We start from the raw sequence: 12,500 nt of genomic DNA on the forward strand, positions 1-12,500 counted from the left end.
CACCCTACGGAAGCCTTCTTGTACCATCACCAGGCAAGCTTTGACCTGGAATCCTCCAGGGAGGCGAAAGAGAGGTCGTCCACGTAACACCTGGGGACGTTCGCTAAAGGCAGAGATCAAGTCCACGGGCAAGAGTTGGTAAAAACTAGAGAGGAATGCACAGGACAGGAGGCTATGGAGAGAGAATTTCCATTTCCTTCTCCTTCTCTTTCTCCACTGACGTTTTCCCAGATCTCTGCCATAGTTCGATGTCACTGACTCTATCTGACCATACCAACTAGCATCTTTGCAGATACCTTTGTTGATCTCCAAGTCTCTGAACCATAAAGTAAAACAGGCCTAATGTTGGAATTAAAGAGCCTCAGTTTGGTTTGTGTGGTGATGTACCTTGAGCTCCAGATATTTCTCATAGGAGCAAAGGAGGTGCGTGCCTTTTGAATTCCAATTTTGACGTCCGCGTCTGTGCCTCCTAGCTTGTCGATGGTACTACCGAGGTAACTGAAAGATTCCACGTCCTTAAGTGGCTCCCCTCTTAGGGTGACTGAATGTTCAGTTGTTGTGTTCAGCCTCAATATCTTAGTCTTACGTCTGTGGATGTTCAGCCCCAGCTTTGGACAGATGTTGTTCAGGTCTGATGTTTTCTCCTTAACTGCCTTAAGTTATGCAAAAGGAGAGCCAAGCCATCAGCATAGCTGAGGTCGTCCAATTGGGTCAAAGGTGTCCACTGGATTCCATTTCTCGTGTTTGTTGTAGTTTTTTTTGTAATCCAGTCAATAGCCAGCAGGAACAGAAATGGTGATAAAAGACATCCCTGCCTGAGTCCACTAAGAACCTCAAAACCAGCGGAGATCTTGCCCGTATATCTCACTTTGCATGCCATGCCCTAATAGGTGTTGCGAATCAGGGTGACAAATTTCTCAGGAATCGCATAATGTCTCATAAGCTCCTAAAGAGACTCTCTGTCAAAACTGTCCAAAACCTTTTCGTAATCCCCAAAGTTGACGTAGAGGGAAGAATTTCATTCAATGGACTGCTCTACGATAATTCGTAGAGTAGCAATCTGGTCCGAACAAGATCTTTCTCTACGGAAGCCAGCTTAGTTGTCTCTAAGCTTATCATCCACCGTAGTCTCTCCAGAATGACTCTACAAAGAAGCTTTCCCAGCACTGATAGGAGCATTATACTTGGACAGTTCCCGCAATCACGCCGGTCACCTTTCTTGGGAAGCTTGACCAAGTATCCCATCTTCCAATCGACAGGTACAACCTCCTCCTGCCAGATCTTACCTAGCAAGCTATACAGCATGTCTGTTGAGGTGTATATGTCTGCCTTGATAGCTTCAGCGGGTACTCCATCTGGGCCCGAAGCTTTTCCGTTATTTAGGAGACCGATGGCTCTCTTAATCTCTCCCCTGCTTGGTCTGCCACAGCTGATCTCAAGATCTGCTTCTGGAGCTGGTATATTTGGCCTCTTTGGCGGAGCAGGACGGTTGAGAAGTTTCTGAAAGTGTTCAGCCCATCTCTTCAACTGATCATCCGAATTGTTCTTGACTGGGTCTGCTTTTTCGATGTATCGTACAATTCATGTCCCCTTTGGCTGCTGCTCCCTCAGCTTCCTGGGCCAGGCCTTCTATGAATCTCTTCTTGTCTTCTCTAATACTTTTCCTTACAGCCTTATGTGCCTCTTTATACTTTTCCCGTGCTGCTCTTTTACTTGCACGGGTGCGGCTGTTGTTTAGAACACTCTTTCTTTTCCGTCTTTCCTGCACTTTCTGTAATGTCTCATGAGAAATCCACTCCTGGTGTTGCAACTTTCTCCTTCCCAGTACTTCCTCACAGGCGTTGAACCAAGTCTCTTTTGTTAGTTGCATTGCCAATGGTTCTGTAGGTCTGTGCTTTCATCTTCCAGTAAGTTCAGGAGTACTTGGTACCTATTATTAAGGGATAGGTGGAACCTATCCAAAACATCTATGTCCTTCAAGAATCCCACATTGTAACAAGGTCTTGTGCTCCGAGTTAACCAGACCCTCTTCAGCTTCATCTTTATAATAGCCAGTACAAGATGGTTATCGGAGGCTGCGTCAGCTCCCCGGTAGACCCGGACATCCAACAATGACCGTCTAAACATCTGCCCAGTACATACGTGATCTATCTGGTTCTCTGACCTACGGTCCGGAGATCTCCATGTAGCCTTATGAGTTCTTCTGTGTGGAAATACACTACCTCCTATGACCAATCTGTTTGATTCACAAAGGTCTGCAAACATTTCTCCATTTTCATGCATTTCACCAAGACCATGGCGTCCCATTACTTCCTTATAACCGCGGTTATCAACCCCAATCTTCGCATCGAAGTCCCCCATAAGTATGGTCATGTCCTTCTCTTTCAACTTGTAAAGAATACTCTGCAGTCTATCGTAGAATTGATCTTTAACTTCCTCATCTTTATCATTCGTGGAAGCATAACATTGAGCAATGTTTAACGCCATTTTCCTCATTTTGGTTCTGAAGGAGGCAATGATGATCCTTGGGCCTGCAGCCTTCCATGTGATGAGAGCTTGTTGGGCTTCCTGCGAGAGCATTAAGGCTACACCCTCAGTATATGGAGCGTTCATATTTTCATGACCGGAATAGAGTACCAGCTCTCTTGTTGTTAGCCTCATCTGACCTGACTGTCAGTTCGCAAACACTTAATAGTCAGTTCTCAAACGTCCGCAAGTAAGATTATAATTTAAAAAATGCCCGTAAAATCAAGTACTAGCTACTGTTTGTGTTGTCAACCAAAGAGTTGGCGTCCTTTACATAATTTCCCCTTGCCATTGAAGGTGCTCTAGTAAAACATAATTGAGGGCCTCCACGGACTTGGCATTTAGTTGTCAACAACTATTTGTCATCGACTACTCAATAGTTATCGACAACTAAAAAACGCAGTGGACAAGGAACATTTGGGTCACTTGTGTCGGAAGAAATCGGCATGCTACACACTACTTCAGCAAACAAGCGTTCTTAGATCTTTAGATTATCGGAAAGTAACTCGTCGAACGCAATAACTGAAAGGTCTTCATTCGAACATATCATTCAATCATTTATTCATAGCAATAAATTACACTTAAACTTAACTTAGTGTCGCATTTTTGATGCTGCGATAATACAGACTATTGATTTACCGATTTCAAATACCACAACTAACTTACGCGTTGATACCTAAATTACATGCAAAGTTAACTTGACATGGTGTTTCTTATACAGACCATCGATTTGGCGATTCCAACGTACCACAACTTGCTTAACTTACGCGTTGATAATACTAAATTAAAATTCGTATGTCAACTTATCTTGAATTAATACAAACGTAAAATACTACAACTAGCTTAGCTATAACACTAAATTGCCTTGTAAAGTTAATTGCGCACGAGCTTGGCCGTTTAGGTGTGAGCATGTCTTAAGGAGCTGGATGGTGGTCTTCTGGCGGTTGTCGTATTGCTCCCAGATGTCAAAGTGCCTGGCTTGGAGGCTATTGAGTTTGCGCTGCATACGCTTAAGTTTTTTGTCTGATACGAGCCTAATGGTTACGGCAGTTAGTCTGGCCTCTCTGTCAAGAAGCTCGATCAACAAATACAGGGAAAGTCCACTCTGCCCACCAGCTCTTCTGCTTAGGGCATTATGCCACCCTTCAATATCGTTGTTCGTACGAATCGCCTGTCGGTAGACGCTCCAGTCCTTGGGTGTGAATATGGTGTTCTCCATTGCCTTTCGATGTAGTCTACCAGATCACGAAGGGGCTGTATCTGGGCCTCAACACTGAGACGAACGAACATAGGTGTGATCTCGTGAAACGACAGGAAGGGAAGGGAAAGGCCATCAGCTCCCTAATGTAGCGGTGAACACGGTCATCGCTGGTTTAAGCCACCTGGAGTGCCAGCTCTTGCACCTTTTACAAAGAAATAACTAAATATGTTAGTGATGCAGGTATGACATCAAGCGATTGGGGGCCTTGAAAATTCTACATCCTAATAACAAACAACAAAGTGGTCATACCTTTTTCGTCATTTACTGAAGTCAAGGAATTCGATTCCGATGGTCGTGGGGACGATATCTCAAATGATGACGGAATGTCAAAGTTACCTGTTTCTTCGAATTCGAGTCTTGTGCTCTCAGCGATTGGAAGGGAATTGTCGGTAGGACTGTCACCACAGTAAAGGCATCGCCAAACAACCTCCTCCCCTGATCAGACCGCAGCCCTGTACTGCTCTCTCGTGATGCCTGCCTGACAACGCCGGTGTTGCCACTTTTTGTAGCCATCACATAAAAGTGCTTCTTGACGTGACGTTACTTCTTCGGTGCAGAAGATGCAATAGAAGCTTTCTATTTGTAATAATGTTTCGGTGACGAGTTGTTGCGAGAGTATTCCGAGAAGTTAAGTGGAGTGAAGGGTCATGAAATGAACAAGAAATCACACTCCTTTTTGATGCAGCGCTCAGTTTCATGACGAATCGAGATCGCAGTAATGTGATTGGTAGATATTGTTGGCGTTTTCAGTTCTTTTTTTAGGATACATAAGGTACGGGATAAAGGAAGTGCAGCCCAGTGGTTAGGGCGCTTGTCTTGATATCCGGATATCCCGGATTCAAGACACGTTCTACCACTGGCTGAATTTGTTCCTGGTAGTCCCTGGTTCAACTTCTCAGCTGCACTTGTAAATAACCAACTGTTTTGCCTCCGGCAATTTGGGATTCTTGACAGTTGTTGTTGAATGTTCTGTTCTGTCGTAATTATGTTTCATTGGCCTTGAAAAGCCCCCATGGGGAGTGGTCAATTATGTATGTATGTATGTATGTATGTATGTATGTATGTATGTATGTATGTATGTATGTATGTATGTATGTATGTATGTATGTATGTATGTATTGCAACAATATCCTATTGAAGATGAAAAAGTCTGACCTTCTTAGTAGGAGGATTATTAATCCTAGTGCGAATAAAAGTGTGAGTTGTGCTTACCGTATTTATTCGCCGATCCCGGCTATAAGCCGAGACCCTAAAAACTAAGGAAAATTCTCGGCTATAATTACTTGTCAAAAAAATTCCCTGAGCGTCCATTCAAGAAAGCTCTCCTCTCAAGCAACATGTTGAAAGCTACTGGTATTGTGCAATAAAATCTCTCCTTTAGAAACACAATGAAACTGTGGGTTTTATTGCTTGTCAACTATTAGCGAGTCAGGACAAACGTGAATTCTAATTGATCCTAACTGAACTATAAAACGAAAAAAAAAAATTAAAATTGTAAAAATTGGCTGGTTAACAGTGCGTTTAAGATGGGAATTGACCTCGCGGGAAGTAAATTCCATCGGATCATTCCGCAAATAAAAAAGGCTGCGCTCGTCTGTTCAAACTTTTGTTTCGCTCTGAATCTTCCGTTGACTATGTAATCCTCTTACACGCAAGCTTTTGTCACTAAGCTTTCAAAACAGTACAGAGTACACGTAATATACGAGGTTCTTGAACTGACTGTCGGACGTTTGCGAACTGACCGTTGGCGAAACGACTGACCTTTATTACTCATTGCGTACCATGTACCGCGAAGCCAGCAACTACCGGAAAGGCAACTTCTCCTGCATATATTATTTACTGTGTATCGCGTACCGCGTAGCCAAAAACTAAAATGTAAAGAAAGCAAAATTATCAGCCTATGTCGATTACATGCAACTTTATTCTAGTCACAGAGAAGCGCGACCTCTACAACATACTCAAAATTTAGAACTAGCTATCGTGTGCAGCTGAATGGGTGACATCGGACTCATTCTCAACGCCAAGAGATGCGAGTTCCTATTATTTAGACGACCCAAGGCCCAACGTCACCAAAAGAATGAGGAAGATATTAGTTTCTCGGTAAATGGGACAGTTATAAAGCCAAGAACCAGTTGCAAGCTACTTGGTGTTCACATAGATGAAAATATGAACTTCAGTAAACTTGTTACATCATTATGTAAGGCAACAAGCAGACAAATAGCGATCATTAGCAGGTTTAAGAAGCTGTTGAGGACTAAAACAAAGCTTTTGTTGTATAAAGCCTATATTCTACCTCATTTTACCTGTTACTCTACTCTATGGATGCATTGTGGCAAAACAGGTGCTGGCAAACTCGAAAAGCTAAACGAGCGTGCTATGTAATGTATTTTTTAATGACAACATTAGTATCTATGACGAATTACTAGTAAAGGCACATATGCCAAGCCTGCAAAATAGAAGGGTTCAGGACATGTGCATACTCGTATACAAAGCTATCTATGCAACTACACCAACAGCTATTAGTATGGACTGCATACTTTTAGGTTAATTTGAGAGAATATTACCAGAAAACCCATATTTTGGTCTGAAATGGAATAAGGGTTTTACTAGTTAGAAACAGGCCGGACACCACACCATTTTCCCGGAGTACCTCCCCCCAACTCATGCGAACGTGCACACACCCACGCACGGGAGTTTTGTTACCTGACATTGTCATGACATTCACATTATTCTTTATTCAAAGATGTCGTAAAGGACAATTAAGACGTACTAAGTTCCATCTAATCCATTCCTAGTAATACTACCGCATTTCTACCCGCACACTGTACTTGTCAAATGACCGCCACTGCAGACCCAGATGAAGTGCTTCGTTCAACAACTGGAAAAGCAAATTTTCAACGTATTGCACGACTGTTAGTAAGTGGAGGCACTACGCTACTGAGAGAGATTTTTGATGTGTATTGTCCACCAAGTAATCTTCCTACAATACTAAAAAATCCAGCTACAAAGAAACAACTCAAATCAGCGAAGCTCACCAAGCCACAGTGGGACTGTCTTTACCCTTCCCCAGGGGTGTACGGTGAGTCAAAAGATTTTGATGTTACATTGCTTTTCAGGTTGCTGAGGACAATATGCAACCTCAGCCCTCCTACCACAGGCTGGGATGCTCTGCCAACCAATACAGACCACAGTCTAGTTGCAGATTTGGCAAGAATCAAATATTATCGCAACTCAGTATATGGTCATGGCAAAATGGAGATAGCAGATGAATTCGAGTTTTTATCGCTGTGGCAGGAAATAAGTGGAGCCCTTGTTAGAATTGCAGGCCAAATTAGCCTTGTGAAGAAGCATGAGTGGCAGGATGCCATTGATAAATTTTTAAAGGAACCCCTCACAGCAGAGGACGAAAGAAATGTAGAAGAACTTCTGAGCTGGTATAAAAGCGATATAGATGTTAAGAAATCCTTAGATGAACTGAAAGTTATAACTAAAGAAGGAATGGATCAGTTGAAAGGTGTTATGGATCAGTTGAAAGGTAATAATAAATATCTGTATCATCACTTTAGGACATATAGCTTCATTACTGATGAATTTCCCTGTGAGCATTAGTCCTAGTTAAAGGAATGGGGGACCGTATTAGTACGATCTCTTTTGCGCTACGTAACAGACTGAACCACAAGGGGAGAGGAGGCAATTCGCAGTTTACTTAGGTGTTGATTCGTGGCTAAGCATTGCATTTACAGTTGTACCCTTACTCTGGGCTCTTAGCTCAATCGGAAGAGCAACGTCGGGAGACGGATTGTGTTTGCCTGGTGTGTTTTGCCATTTCTTTTCCATTCAGAGGGAGATGAGTCTTTATTTAGCACTTTAAATAGGCTTCCCAACAAGGGTATTGAGCGGGGCAAAAAAAAAAAAACAACAACAACAAAAATCGGCGAAAATAATCTGTTCCCGGTCAAGTCAGAAAGAGTTCCTCTGCGAGATCTCCTTCCCAGACCGCGCTCGACTCGCTCGGCCGTTTCACATTTTCTCACAGGGTTACACCCAGGATTTCTCAATAGACCGTTTTACCGGTAAGGCGGCCATTTTGTTTTGTGTTGTTTCGAAAGACAGTATGGGATGCTCAGGGGGCAAATTGAAATATATTTGCCGGTTGTGCATCCCATAAAAGCTATTTGAAACAATAGAATTCAAAATGGCCGCCGTCTCGGTAATTAGTATTACCTGTGATAAATGGTCTTCTGAGCTGTCTGAACATGTGTCTCGCCAGCAAAAAAAAAAAACCCTTGTGTTCATTACCACCGGACCACTGGCTACGAGAATATGAATTTTTCAAATAAACATCGTGTTAAGAGCTAACCAGTAGACTAACTGGGCGCTATTGTCAGCTTTTACATGACATCACGGCCGCCATGTTGGTGTCCCCAAACAAAGAAACGGCGGCCATGTTGGAGTCCCGACCCAATCCTCCGAATATTGAACTCTATTGTCAAGTAAACGTTCTCTTTTGTTTTGATTGAAAAACATGGCTGTTGATCGTGAGAGTGAAACCCAAGAAGTCGCTAGGCTTAACAGTGCCAGGTCTAGTGGTTATGAGTATCGCTTCAGACGCGAGCGATCCGCAGTCAACACCAGCATCCAGATTTTTTCTCTGGCAAGACACATCTTCAGACGGCTCAGACGATCATCCCTCATGGGTAATACCTAAGTTCTCAATTGAGAACAGGAAATAAGTGGAGCCCTTGTTATAATTGCAGGCCAAATAAGCCCTGTGAAGAAGTATGAGTGGCAGGATACCATTGATATTTTTTTAAAGGAACCCCTCACAGCAGAGGACGAAAGAAATGAAGAAGAACACCTGAGCTGGTATAAAAGCGATATAGATGTTAAGAAATCCTTAGATGAACTGAAAGTTATAACTAAAGAAGGAATGGATCAGTTGAAAGGCGTCCATTGATTGCTCGAAGAAAGGATTCCTATGATTCAGGCAAATGAAGAGAATCTGCAAAGCCTTGAGAAATCTTGGGTGTTACCCTTTGGGAAAATGTGAAAAGGGTTAATCATTCCGCTCGCCGTTTTCTTTTTTTTTTCTTGCTCTATACCCCACTACAAAAGCAGCTTATGTAGGTAGTTAAAATCTCATTGCATATTCTACAGTAGCTCACGTAGGAAACGTTTCGCAACATCTGTCTTTTGAATGGTTTATTTGGGACAAGTCGAGAAAGCTTACAAAAAGGCTCTTAAGTATATTGTACAGGAAGTACGGAAGGTTATTTTAAAATACAAAATTGACGCTAGATTTTTCATTTCAAATGTTAACAAAACGTTTTTGGGTGTATTATTATAATGTTTATACACCATTCAAGTGCCATTGAATTAAATTTGTTCATACAATAATGCTTTGCTCCTTTCAGAACATCTGACAAGACAGAGCACCACAGGGTCGAGTCCGCAAGTTGGAGCCTCAGAGGTGATGGTGAGTTAACCGACTCCAAAGTACATTTGTCCAGAGTGGAATGTTTTTTTTTCTTTTTTCGATTATTGCGTTCAATAGAACGCAGTTCTAATGCAGACTTAATTGATATTTTTTGGACAACCGGTGCATCTATCTTGGGACTCCAAATTGTACCCCCCACAGAATACAGCAGGGGCAAACACGGATGACATCATCACCATTGCTATTTGTGACGCTATTTGGGAAAACCAAATGAAAATTGCGCTGAGCTGTTTTTCACAGCAGCGCATTTGTTGGATTTGCAATGGAGTATAGTCATGGAAACATTTGTTTGACGTCCACCTAAATTTTACTTTCAAAGGAAAGTCGTTGAGGGGCGCAAGTTACTTATAACGGCTGTAACGCGTTTTTGACCTTCAATGTAATCGGACTCCAGGAAACTCTAGGACCCCAGGATTTCGGCTTCCGGCCAGACAATATGACAGTAGCTCTGATGAGGAGGAGACGAAAACTGATGTTTCAGAACTCGATAGAGGGCCAACGTTCTTGTTAGGAACGACCACGCGCTTTGGGCGCCAAGTGTGGATACACAATAGGCTAATTTCATGACAGGTGTTTCTTTAACGTCAGTTAAACAGTACTGTACTAACAGTACTGCGGATTCGGAGTTTTGTAAAAATGTCTAAGGTTTGGCGGATTTTGCGAAAAATTAGTACGGATCGACGGATTTGCTGACTCCTATTCACCCCCCTCATGTAGCATTTGTGAGCGATTGGCTTACAAGAAAGGTCTTCAAAAGGTCTTAATTAAAGAGAGGAGGAGCCGACGACGATTGTTCTTTAGTAGGGGTATGACAGACAAATCCGACGATAGGGTAGGGTATCTGAACACCATTTTGGCCCGAGGGGGCGGGAATCCAATCTTCAAAAGTTCAAATGCCCGGGCTTTTCCCCGTTTCACGCTGCTTTCATTTCGATGTGATTTAATTAGTGAGAGATATAGTCCCGTCATTTAGGAAGCACACCATTGACTATTCATCTATCGAATTGTTCGAATTTTACGAAATATTTAATAGTTTAATAGTTTATAGTAATTGCTGGTGTTTGTTTGTTGGCGCTAATTCGCCGATCAACTCGAAACTTCAATATCCTCCCCCCTGTCTGTCACACCCTACTAAAGATTCATTGTCGTCGGTTCCTCCTTTCTTTAATAAAGACCTTTTGATGACCTTTGTGCGCCATTCGCTCAAAAATGCTACATCTCTTCCTTTAAACTCTTCCATCTCGTCCAAACACGTGTTTTATAGCTGTTAGCGACTTCGGCGCCCGAAAAAAACAATCCTTTGAAACCTGACACTTCTGGTTCAATTTCCCCACCCCACGCAGGCAAAGGTCAAATTCCCTACTCCCCCGACACAGAAGATAGTGAAATGCCTGGGGTTTGCCCGGGTGGGAGGGATGTTGAAATTTCAATTTGATCGGTGCAAAATGCATTGAAATTTCATTAAGCCCGATTTTCCCAATCAGAGCCACATTTTAAAATACCAAACCTAGCATACTCGAACGCACTCTCTAATCTACGATTACTGCTAATATTTTGAAATGAATTTTCATCGATTCAGGCCATTTCGCTCTGTTTTACAGGAGCTAAGCGCATTTGAAGAAGCTACTTGGAATGGCCGCATTGTTTGTGAGTCAGAAGATGGGGTGAATGCAGTGTACCAGAAATATGAACAACTTAAAGCACTGCAAGATGAACTTGGAGACCAGATTCGATTCTCAGAACGTGGGATATCTCGAAACGTGTCGTAGCGACCTACGACGATTTGTCAACAAAGTTAAACGAATACAGGCGTTCTTTACTTATTGAGGGCAGTTTGGCAGTGGCGGGAAACAGTTTGTCATTGCCGGGTACCATTCTGACTAACTGTTTTGCGCTTGGATTGGGGTCGATCCTAACCGTTGGAGCTTTTTTTTATGCAGTAAAAGGGCTCAAATGTTCGTCAAAGAAAAAAGAACCCGAATTGCCACAATTAGCGAACGAGCTATCGGAAACACTTGGTCAGTTAAAAGAGGCGATATATGTTAGAGGCAAAAAGATGGACTCTTCCGCGCAATGCCTAGTTGACATTGTCGTGTTTTGTTGCGAGCATCCAAATAAGCTGGTAGTGTTGAAAGAATGTGGACACGTCTCTACACAAGACATTTTGAGGGACATTAATACATTCACGTCACTATTAGCTGACGTTTGCAGCATCAGTATCAAAAATTCAAAAGAAATTCACGAGGAGAGGATTCTTGGTGAAGAAGAAGCAATTGTGTCTATGAACAAAGAACCTGGGGTCATAGATGATGACAGCTGTGCTGTCATTGAGGAGAAAACTATAATGAAGCTGATAAAATTGATCACAGCACCAGTTATTGTGACAACTGGAAAGATGAAACAGTGAAGCACGTAATATCCAAGTACATAAAACATAACACTGAGGTGGAACAACCAAATGAACTATAGATTTTTAAAATGTACTTGATAATTAAGCAAGAACATGTGTTAAATTCACAGCAGTTGAATTGGTGAGTACACAGAAAAACTAAGTTGACTCTCAGTACCTTAAAATTCCGACAATAAGCCCCCCCCCCCTCCCAAATTGCCCCCAAATCTCAGACAGAAGAATCCTTCCGAGCCTAACCACCCCTCCTTTTCCCCGGATGTAAGCCCATGAGCTTATATTTGGATTTTGACTTAATCTAAATGTAACTTCTGAATGCAAGCCTCCTATTGAAGAGCTTGCTTTGTATATTTATCTCATAAGAGCATCCTCAGTGGCGTTCATGACTGTAGAACTTGCTTTGTGTTTCATATCGAGAAGTTTAAAGAGTTTTATCATCCGGTGTTCTTGCGTACGCCACAAACTGTCAACAATTGTGACACGCAACATCTCCTAACATTATTGAAACGCAAATTCCTAACATTGATACCCTATCCCCTCCCCTCCCCTCTCCCTAAAAATAGACGTTTTTGCAGATACAGTGGCCGTTTTCAATTCTATTGTTTCAAATAGCTATTATGGGATGCCCAAGGGGGCAAATACATATTAATTTGCCCCGTGAGCATCACATAATGTCTTTCGAAACGATAAAAATCAAAATGGCCGCCGTATCTGCTATCTATTAGGTCTACTAATAATAACTCCAGTGTAATGGCCTTTGGAAAAATGTAAACAAAGGGCTTATGGCCGAACTTTTACAGCATTTTTCT

The 12,500-nt window shown here is 42.3% G+C and overlaps 2 protein-coding genes across 2 annotated transcripts; one reads left to right on the forward strand and one right to left on the reverse strand.

The window, feature by feature from the left end:
- Positions 1–1,035: 1,035 nt before the first annotated feature.
- LOC137996168 (uncharacterized) lies at positions 1,036–4,300 on the reverse strand. The gene is made up of 3 exons (XM_068841587.1): positions 4,124–4,300; positions 2,223–2,670; positions 1,036–1,556 (listed from the first exon to the last, which is right to left on the reverse strand). Exons 1-3 carry the CDS (start codon positions 4,298–4,300, stop codon positions 1,036–1,038), a joined length of 1,146 nt encoding a protein of 381 aa, XP_068697688.1.
- Positions 4,301–6,622: 2,322 nt separating this feature from the next.
- LOC137996169 (uncharacterized) lies at positions 6,623–11,691 on the forward strand. Its single transcript, XM_068841588.1, has 4 exons — positions 6,623–7,322; positions 9,202–9,263; positions 10,886–11,027; positions 11,225–11,691. Exons 1-4 carry the CDS (start codon positions 6,623–6,625, stop codon positions 11,689–11,691), a joined length of 1,371 nt encoding a protein of 456 aa, XP_068697689.1.
- The last annotated feature ends 809 nt before the right edge of the window (positions 11,692–12,500 follow it).

Source organism: Montipora foliosa, chromosome 3, assembly GCF_036669935.1.
Source record: "Montipora foliosa isolate CH-2021 chromosome 3, ASM3666993v2, whole genome shotgun sequence".
Lineage (NCBI taxonomy): Eukaryota > Metazoa > Cnidaria > Anthozoa > Scleractinia > Acroporidae > Montipora > Montipora foliosa.